The sequence below is a fragment of the Poecilia formosa genome, unplaced genomic scaffold, assembly GCF_000485575.1.
Source record: "Poecilia formosa unplaced genomic scaffold, Poecilia_formosa-5.1.2 Scaffold94, whole genome shotgun sequence".
Taxonomy (NCBI): domain Eukaryota; kingdom Metazoa; phylum Chordata; class Actinopteri; order Cyprinodontiformes; family Poeciliidae; genus Poecilia; species Poecilia formosa.
Genome location: NW_006800033.1, coordinates 131,205 through 141,938, shown reverse-complemented (window position 1 = coordinate 141,938; position 10,734 = coordinate 131,205). Strand labels below are relative to the sequence as shown.

The following is a 10,734-nucleotide window of genomic DNA, read 5'->3' as shown; positions in this document are numbered from 1 at the left end:
TCCAGTTTTTGATTTTATTGAACAATCAGAAATTACAGCAGCTGAACTGCAACATAGGGAAATGGTGCCGAAAAACGGATAAAGAACAATTCAAAACCACTCATTCTTCTTTCACTCATCCTTTGCAGCAACATTTTCCTGCCTCAAAGTGGCAGTATAATATTTTTTTCTAGACTTGTAACTCTGAACAAAAGAGACTCGAAGTGTATCCAAAGCACCTAAGGTGAGTTATAATTTCTATAAAGAATTGTGCAATTTGTATTTTTATTTTTAATTTTTTTTTATCTATTATGATATTTATGTTTAAGGCTGGACAGGCATAATCCTTCATCTTAAGTCTGCCATAGTGAAAAAAGTGTTCAATACCAACACATTCATGCTGTTTATTTAAAACAAATTACCTTTTCAAAGTGGTTAAATGTATTTAAAAACCTATTACATTCAGTTTGCTGGTGTTTTTAGTAACAATATTCTTCTAAAGGAGGTATTTAGTTTCCATTAAAACACAGTAACCCTGACTCAAAACCCATCACTAACAATGTAACATAAGGCACTAAACAATGATGGCCTCACAAAGGCACACGTTACATACTCTCTTCCAGACACCAACCTGAACAAAACATAAATAAAGTTGTAAAAGAAGATGAAATCCATACTTGTTATTGTTTTCTTTTTGTTGCATTTTGATCTCAGTACAAGTACTGTTTTGTGTACTTGTACTGAACTTGTTCAGTTCAGTACAAGTTTTGTGGTTGCAGATAGGTCCTGGTCTGTGGAGTTCGTCAGTCTAGTCCATACAGTCTTGTAATTAAAAGAAAGTCTTGACAGTTGGGTTCACCTGAGGCAACTGAGAAGACACTTGGCTCTTTGCCTGAGGAATCTAGTTTGGCTCTGCTTTGCAGTCTCCAAGGTGTAATTTGAGAACACCCTGACTGTGCAACCTCAACAAGTGGCTAAACTCATCAGGCATGGCGTGGAACTTTGTTTTGGTTTTTCTGTCATCATAATAGTGGTTAGTCAGAGTTTGAAAGCTGTATGGGTGAAAATCGAAGGGCCAGAATCCATACAGCTGTACGTTGTCACAGAGTTCCAGAGCTAGGCTTGTCATTATGATACCGGTGCTGAGCCGTATCGTTCTCAGGCCCTGAGAGCGCCAAAAGAGGGCCAGGTTATGGAGGTACCCTGGGTTGAAGAAGATAGGTTGAACGGGGCTTTCAAAATCCTCAAGTGTGTAAAAAGCTCGCAGAGAAACAGGAGTGTTGCGGCCATAGGAGAAGGCGGGAAGAAGCAGCAAGGAGTTGCCATAGCTTGTCATACTTTCCACAAACTTACGTCGACGTCCCATTAGAGCCCCAAACCTAGAAACAAGGTGACCAGTGAAAAAAAGACTAAAGTTAGAATATTTAAAGCCCTATTTGCATTATCTCCAGACCCTATGTAATAAATAAATTACAACCTAAAGTCTGATATTTATGTACGCATTCGTATGTGGTAACCAATGCTTGAGATTTTGCTGAAATTTACAGACATCGCCAGGATATGATGTTAACACACTGTTTCGCATTCACTCAGGGAATGACTTGAGTTGATGTTCAAACTACTTTGCCAACGCTAGTATAACAGAAGGCTAGAAACAGAAGACAGTAATTTTTAAATCCAAAAATGACCTTAACCCTTTCATACATGAATTATGATCCTTTGTGTCAGGATGTTTTTTCCAATTTTTTTTTTATTTTCTTAAGGCATAAAAAAAAGGTAGGGAAAAAAATTCTTTTTTTTTTAGGTGATCAATTGTAATTTTCTCCAAATACAAAGTTGTTATTTGAAAAATATGTCAGTAGTATTGTTCTTTAGGGGTTATCTGATGTCACAATATTTTTTTTACCTACAAGAATCGTCTACAGTAGAAGGAGGGACCGGGTCGGTTGGCATGCTTTTTTGTCTGTCGGCCATATTGTATTCAACAAAAATAATTTCTTGCATTTGCAGCTGATGGCCAATAGTTGATAGTCTATTTTATGATGCATTAGTGTCCACTTCAGTGGTCTGTGTGCATTTATAACATAAAAATCCACAAGAAGCACAAGAAAATGGCTTTCAGACAGCTGTCCACTCTAGTGACCACTATGCATGAAAGGGGTAAAATGGGAAGGGTACTCACTTTTCCAAGAGGATGCTTGGATTTGCTGTCACCAGGTCCGTCTTGATGCCAACATGTTTCTCGTAGCCATTTGACAAAGGAGGTAGATTGCACCTGACAAAGTAACACGAGGACAGCTACTGTTGGACGGAGTTTCAAAATGTGGAAAAACCTGGAAAATGTTCTCACCTGATAACAAACTCGGCTGAATCAATCATTTTGCCACAGGTACTGTTTACCAGGATCCCACCATTCCCAACAACAGCACACGTATGCCATGTTTTATTTGGGAAAGGATGCCCCTGGAGCAGAAACAGACAACTTTAAACACATATGGTTTCCATTTGATCCTGTTGAATTTTAGGAGGTTTACAGGAATCTAAATCTAAAGTATAAATGAAGTGAAATCTATGTGACAGGGTTTTATTTTAACAACATTATAGATATTTGTCAAAATCTGCTTATTTATTCTTTGAATTTATTTTTATTTAGTCAGCAAGTTATTTCTCCAGACTTTTATTGCTGTTTCACGTTCTGCTATGCTGCTTTTGACAGTCGGTGGTTACCACAGTAACCAGTAACTGGCAGCTCGTCCCCTTTTTCTGTTCCGTCTGCAACTGTAGGGCAAAAGCTGCTGGACTGATGTTAACCACCACATTGATTTCCTCTTTTGTTAGAATACGTGTAATAAACTTTAATGTGTCTGTCATGAAGTCAACCTACTGGACCTGAGACGAACACAGAAGGATTACATCTGGTGCCCTGACCCAGATTACATATGTACTGAAATATTTCCCTCTATATGCAATTAATCTACGTAATATGAGTTTCACTATCTGAAATGACTGACAAAGCATGTTAAAAAGCTCAAGTACAACATTCAGATGCAGATTGAAAGGTGGGACAATTATCTGGTATCAAATGGAAATAGAAAATGACCTACTTTAAAAAAGGTGCTGAAAATCTCCGGGTTCACCTGAAGGGTTCTCTTCTTCTCTCCATCATAAACAAGCTTTGTTCCCACTGGAGTGTTTGCCTGGGTAATTGTAGCCTTCTCTAAGCCATGGCACTTTGTGCTCAGCTGCGACCTGGGGAGCCACAAGTAGTCTGATGACTCACAGTGCAACATAAAATATACCTGGACAGAAACTTTTACTGAGGCTTCAAATTTGGTACATTCCTCCATAATGAAATGTTTTAATTTCTTTAAAGCATTGGATAAAGCTGTCAGAAGCACTTGATGTACATGATTTGCTTCATTACTCTTAAAGGAAGTTGTTAGGCTATAATTAGATGATGGACTCTAGTTCCTCTTTCATAAAGTGTTTCAATTTCACTGGTTTGTGATTTATGTTCCTCTTTTTATAAAAAGCAAATCTAATCCTCATTGCATCTTTAAAAGGGCAGTATTATGTATTTTCCAAGCACATAATACCATTTTATTGCACAATTAAGTATGTTACTTTCAGTTTTATAAAAATGCTGCATAAATCAAACATAACTTAAAAGAATTTGACTTTGCAATTTGACATCTCAAAATTGGCGTCTGTCTCTTTAAGAAGCTCCTGCTCTTTCTGACACTTCATCACAATTGAACGTCTTCATTATGCCATTTAGAACAGTTCTTAGGAGCATTGGACTGAGATCTAGTTAGTATAATAAGCTCAGCAGACGCGCAGTTGTTTGCTAACTGCTGCTGCCACTAGTCTGGAGGAGCTTTGTGAAAATATGCAGTGATTTTGGAGAGCAATTGCTTAGGAGCACGATATAAAGCTCAAAAGTCAATTTCACAGGATATTGGTCTTTTAAGGTCAAATTTCACAAATTGTTTAAAGATTGATAGCAACATAAAAAAAAAGTTATTTTAGTTTAATTAATTTGACCCAATCTTACCTGAACTTTTGGAAATGCTCATCTTGTTTCTTCCAGTCTTCTGAGTACTGCTCTAACACTTTGTTTATTTTTTCTCTGTAATGGATAAACACATCCAGATGCACTATGATATTTGTAAATGCAGTATTCTTAATTATGGTGTAAACAAGGCGAGTCATGTAGAGGAAAACGTTTGTTCAGTTTGTTCTCACCTGCAGTCTCTGCATGAAGACTTTGATGTTGGAGGAGCAGTTTTCTTTTGAGGAAGTGATCGCTTAGGTTGCACATTACTGAAGAAAAAAAACATACATTTGAATAAGACAATGCAAATTCACATTTGTTTGATGCTTCTTCCGCTGGAACCGAAAGCAGGGAAAGCTTGCATGTGATCTGGTCTTTTGTCTTCTTCAGATCTTTGTGATTAAACTTTTAAACATTCACTGCCAAAAGTCTTCATGCTTCTTCTTACATGTTGTTACGTTACAATCACCATTTTCATTGTTTTCATGTAGCAGGCCCATCCAAAGTAGTAAAATAAAAGAGCACACTATCTGACACTGGTGTGTGTTTCTAGAATCCCCTTTTAAGATATTCCCTTAATAATCTGCTCATTGGTAAATCTAGTCCACTTGTGTGTAAGAAAATCTCAGTATAAATCCAGTTGTTCTCTAAAAGGTTGAAATTATGAAGAAGAAAATAGGGTCATAATAACTTTGTTTTTAGTTTTATTTCGTTGTGACTTTTTGTCTAATTAGATTAGTTTTAATACATTTTTATTGTGTGTTTGCTAGTTTTTATTAGTCATTTGAATATTCGTTTCACTTTAGTTTTTACTACTAATAGTAGTTTTAGTTTGTTATTTTGTTAGTTAACTACTAAAACCTTGGAAATAAAAAGCAGAGTTAGGTTAAAGACAACATGCGAAACTTCTAATTGTCTCACAGGGCAATGTCTAATCAATCATCTGAGATGTGAAAATATATGTTGCAACTGCAAACCTACTCAGACCTGCCACCCACCTACATTTACTAGTTAGAGAATGGATCAGTAATCAGAGGCTCATGGTGACTCTGGAGGAGCTGAAGGAAACTTTGTAGACTTTGAAGGAGACCTGCATCTCACGAAGGGGAATTTGTCGACACGGCAACTATTAGTTGCACACTCCTCAAATCTGGCTTTTGTCCAGCGTGACAAGAAGAAGATCATTGTTAAAAGAAAGTCATAGCAAGGCTTGTGTAAGAAACAGAAATGTGTAAGAAGCAGGGGAGAGTCTAGAAGCTTTTTTTATTGCTTTAACCTTGGCTGCCACATGGCCAAACGTCACAATCAAACAAATCAATCACACCAGAGTAGAAGTGGTTTGGGTGGGTGATATGAAATAAAACTTGTATCGCTTTAAAATATCACAAACATCTTTTGTGATATTACTGTGCTAGCAATAAAAGTGATGATAAGAATGATTGGGGACACATTATTTGAAGACAATGTCATAAACATGATATAAAACCTGCTGTGAACATGGAGTCTTTATGAATGTTTATGACGGATGTCAATATTTACCAAATGACACTTTTAATACAAAGGTAAAAGTGTCATTATTTATCTGCAAGACTGGGTAAGATTCACCTACTAGGATGGTTTAGATAATTGCATATTTATCTGTTAAAATGGCCCAGTCAAAGTCCATCCAATCCAGCTAAACTGAAGTATGGGCAAAAATGTCAAACTAGTATAAAAATACCCCCAAAAAACTATTTCACAGTTATACTTCTGCAACTACTACTACAAATCTGCGACACGACTTTACTTAAGTTAAACACATACACTTTCAATGTTGAAGTTTGTGATCTTAAGGTTAAAAAAGTTTGAGAGGTATGAAATGGTTTTGCATGCACACTATAAGTTAACCAATCTTCAAATACTTTTGCAAGCAGCATTGACTTCTATTCGTGTCTCAGCAGGAGACTTCCTGCGTTCTGTGGTATGACTGTCTTGTGCTCTCAAGGCTTCCTCTTCCTGTTTTGTATGTCTGAACCACATGATGACCTTTTAATTTTAGATAAGTTTGTATTTGTGAATTTTATATGTTTCACAGCTAGACTTTGGTTTTTGCTGTTTTAAATTCAAAGGAAATAACTGCTGATTCTTTTGCTTCTTTGTTGCAGAAAAACATACTAATAAAATGTTTAGCAATATTTCTGATGATCAACCTAACAACATTGTTCCTGTTTAATATCGTCGTAAAACCTGGATATCTTTGGGATTCAGACGTTGAATGATGAGTTGCGTATTCTGCGAACCGTTACTTTTCTTTCCATAAGCATCGCTTCCTCTACTTGCTCTGCCTTGAAAGCCTCTTTGACTCCTATTGTTAAGCCCCAGCAGTGTGACTTTTCCTTCATTGCACATGATTAATGTCCTAACCAAAGTGTGGTTCTGTTTCATGTCTAAGAGGAACTTACTTGTTCTCTAGCGTGTACCAGATGAAAGTGGTCAGCAGGCTTGCCAGCAGGAGGACAGTGATCATCAAAGAGAGGAGGGGCTTCAAGATCTGTCCCCTCATACCTTCCTTCCCCGTTAGCCCCTCTCTCCTTCTGTTTCTCCTCTCCTTCACTCTATCCGCTGTCCACCACGGCCGCTATGATTCCAGTTTTCTTCGTCCTTTCTGTGTTTGCTGCCTCATATGCAATCTTTCCCAGCAGCGTCCAGCTGTTTTCCAACACCTTTCTTCAAATCACTTCATTTTTCTGACTGCGAGGCGCCACTGAGTGTTTCCTCTCAACTGTTGGAGGTACAAGTCAAAGCCTGCTCGGTCATCCCCCCTCCCCTTCCTCTTGTACAGACAAGTCTCTGTAGCTTTTCTTTTGCTTTCTCGCTTCCCTGGGTTCAGTTCAGCTTTGTTGAAAGTGTTGCTTTGTCGATCTTCCTCATCTGTTAATCCTTTTCATGTCTTTTTGGTCCAGTCGATGGTTTTTGTCTTCCGTCTCTTTTTCTTTCCACATTTGCCCACAGTGACAAACTCACGCAGCCCTACTTTCCACCAGAGTCCCACAGGGAGAGCTGTCTCTGTTCTCCGCCCCCATTGCCTCAGCCTTCTCCCTCTGCTTGCCCCTCCCGCCCCATCTGTCCTCTGCCCACTCCCTTAAGCCCCCTCTCCCGCCTCCTATTTTCACAAAGGGGAGGTAGGGCAGTAACATGATTTCCCAGGACTGAATTAGACCACAGTTTGCCTCTTGTACTTCTAATGCCCCCCCAAATCTCGCCCACACTTACAGAAGCCGCCTTTACTCTAATGGCAAACTCCTCCAGCTGTACCAGCTTTGTGAATTTAAAAAAAAGTATTATTGTTTCTTTTAATTTGGAAGAGGAAGTGGATTACCAATCAATCTGGTATGACGCTGGCAGAACATTAAGCCAACAAACCGTTAAGACAAACCTTTAACTTTTCAGCTGCTTTGTTCGCTGTACTGGAAAAAGGAATTAACTCTTCCATCACCCGTATGGACTGCATTTCAAAATAAACACCCACTAAAAAAGGAACTTCTAAGACCTCCTGCATCTGTATGTCATTGGATTTTGGCTCTAACAGCACAAGTCTTTGCTGTTTTGAGCAAAATAAATGAATCATGCTTTGTGCCTGCATCCTGAGTAAGCAAAGCTGGGCTAAAGTAGTCTCACCACACACACAACCCCAAACACAAGAGTCTGTGGAAAGTTTTATTTAAAGGCACGAGTCTAGAGGAACATGTGCTCTGTTTAAGTAAAACTAAGTTTAATTCTGATCAGTTTAGGACTCTGTTTGGGTATGCAAAACTAAAACCTCTCTCTTTTGCATTTGCGTACTACAAGGTCCTACACTCAGAGATCTAAAATTATTTCATTCTGGGCGGAAGTCAAACAAAATTATTGGGTATAAGAAGAAAATGAAACGCCAGTGGGAGGAAAACCCACATATTTGCATGACCTGACATGCATCACGAGACACTGGCAGAAATGTCACAAAAAAGAAAAACTCTGTCATGCAAATGTTGATGCAATAGAAAGGTTGGGCAAATACACCCAGAGCTTCTGAACACTTGTTCTGCATTGGCAATCTGTTGGCACAAATTTCCACATCTAACATCTGATATCCACTCATTACAGTCTGTCAGTGATTAGCGTTTTCCAGACAGTGCGGTTTCCATCTCAAGATCTCATTAGCTTTTTAACAATATTAAACCAAAAGAAGCTATTTTTCATGATGACATTCATAATCTCATGATGCAGCAAACATCCCAGCTTCCCCCAACTCTCTTGCATGCTGAAATCCCTCTGATGCCCAAATTATAAGGGATAACAGACAAAGTCTGTTATTCCTTATAATAACAGAAAAAAAAGCTTCGTCATCCGTAGATGGGCAGAAAAGGTCAGAGCAAATACAGAAGGAAATCTGTATAGAGTAAATATCTTTTTCTACCGCTGTCTTTGTTGCAAATACCAGTAAACACCAGGTGCTCGTTGTCCTTTTTGTCCAGTTTCCCAAGTCTTAAAGTAGGACAAACATTCATTTCCTTCCGGCAGAGTGACTGAACTCTGTTGTTTCTTTGTTCCCAGCCACACTGGTGTTACATAAGCCAAATCAATTATGTCACACAGTTTGAAGTAATCATCAAATCTGAAAACTGCTTGGGAAACTGTTTGCTATCTACCTCTCACCGTCTGCGTGTCTTTCTGCACGCAGGTTGTGAAAGAAGTGCAGACAATACATTAAAATTAGTCTTACGTTTCATCTTGTGTAACTTCGTGATATGAGGCAAAAATGGAAAATACGTGTTGGAAAATATGTACGTCTATGAGAATTTTTAGTTCACCGTACTTTTTTATATTGCTGTTGTTCTTCTCCTGGGCTCAGACAGTATTAAATGAAAGCATGAATCTACCGGTTTACATCAGATGTGTTCAAAGTGTGGCTCAGGGACCGTTTGTGGTTTGTTAGTGGTAAACATTTGGGCAACGAAATGGAAAACAATTGATTACCCCAAAAATATGGAAATCATCCATTTTCCTTTTAATAAAGCAACAATCTGAAGCCCCTTTAATGGTTTAGATTTTTAAATATATAAAGATTTCATTAAAAAAGGTCTTATTATTGGTAGGTAAAAGCAAAAAGAAAAAAAAGGAAAACATATTTTTCATTTTTAATTTAGTTACTTTTTACAGCCCGCCAATAGTTTAAATTTTCCAGTTTTCAATGTGGATAATGCACCATGTCAGAAAATTCAAACAATCTCACCACATCTCGATTGGCTAGAGTACATTATGAATGTGGTGGAAAAAAAGTGCATCATGGACAAATTTCTGTGAAATGTTTCTGCGCAGAACTGTACTATCAACTTTGTCATACTGCTTAATCTAATTTAATCTAATCCAACACCTTGTTAAATCAATATCAAAATCATTTAAGGCACCACTATTCCTCTGTTGTTGTAATAACAGTGTATACTGGCCAGTGCAATTAAAAATAGTAATAAGTATGAATCCAAAAGTATTTCATTCATCACTTTAATGTGGAGCTGATTTATAAAAACAGCTTTTTTAAATTTCTGCCATTTTCCAAAACACATTTGTAGAGTTCTTGAAACATTAATATTTTTCCCAAACACAAAGACTTCGCCACTGACATGACATGGCCTGAAGAAGTCTGCTTGTTTCTCTGTTTCAGCCTCAGTGATGTCGACACGCAACTTTGAACCTTAACATTTGAATGTAAACAAGCATAGTTAAACAAAATGCAAAATTAGTTGTACCAGAGAGCTAAAAAAGAAAAAAAAAAGCCTGTGTGTGAGCACTAAGCTCTAGAGAGCAAGATTTCTACTCCTGGTACTGTAGTTCTTTGGGTTTGTATTGTGTGTGAGGAAGCTTTTATGAGTGCTTTGGAGTCTTCTGGACTAGTTAAAGAACTGCTACAGAAAAAAACATGCAAAACAAACAAGACCAAGAAAAATACATATTTTTCTGATCAAGTAGCTGTTCGCCTCATTAGGGGTGGGATAATTTTTTATCTTAAAAGCACTTGTCTTGTTTTTGTCCCCTAAGGCCAATGTAAAAAATCTTTCACAGTGAACCGTGCCACAAAGCATATCCACTTCTAATCAATTAACTGCTTATGTTTAAGTCCATTGGTTCTTCCTGAACAACCTAATAAATCCCCTCATAATGCAGCATATCGGCTTTGCATTTCTACCTCATAAAAAGTTATCTTATGAAGTAAATAAAGAACCAGAGTTCGATTCTGTGTTCACACCTCCACAAACGAACTGAACTTTCTAGGCAAATGAGCTGGAGTTGGGTTAAAGGTCACTCAACCCTGATTTAATCCCATGCAAAGCCATGCAAACGGCCAGTGGGTGATAATTAAAATTCACTTGCAACACCATGCAAAACACTTTATTTATGAACACTTCATTTATCATTAAAGCTGCAGTATGTAACTATAATCAAAAAATATTTATGTATTTGTTGAAACTGTCACTATGTTGCAACAGTATGGACTGGGACAAATAATCTGTGAAATAATCAAGCCCCTACACCTTCTCTTGAAAAAAACAGAGCGAGGATGTGGGTCTTAGCGCTGTTAGTCATCTGCTGTGTGACGCTGCTCCTCCCCTCGTCTCCCTCTGCTACGCTGCAGCTAGCAGAGTCTGCAGTGAATGGTCTGGCTAGTTAGTATGGCCAAAGATGAC

At 37.9% G+C, this 10,734-nt stretch overlaps 1 protein-coding gene across 1 annotated transcript; it reads right to left on the bottom strand.

The window, feature by feature from the left end:
* Positions 1-7,097, bottom strand: LOC103142144 (alpha-2,8-sialyltransferase 8F-like). Its single transcript, XM_007558037.2, has 7 exons — positions 6,475-7,097; positions 4,225-4,302; positions 4,034-4,108; positions 3,084-3,228; positions 2,330-2,442; positions 2,162-2,254; positions 1-1,358 (listed from the first exon to the last, which is right to left on the bottom strand). Exons 1-7 carry the CDS (start codon positions 6,573-6,575, stop codon positions 881-883), a joined length of 1,083 nt encoding a protein of 360 aa, XP_007558099.1. The 5' UTR covers positions 6,576-7,097; the 3' UTR covers positions 1-880.
* Between the last annotated feature and the right edge of the window lie 3,637 nt (positions 7,098-10,734).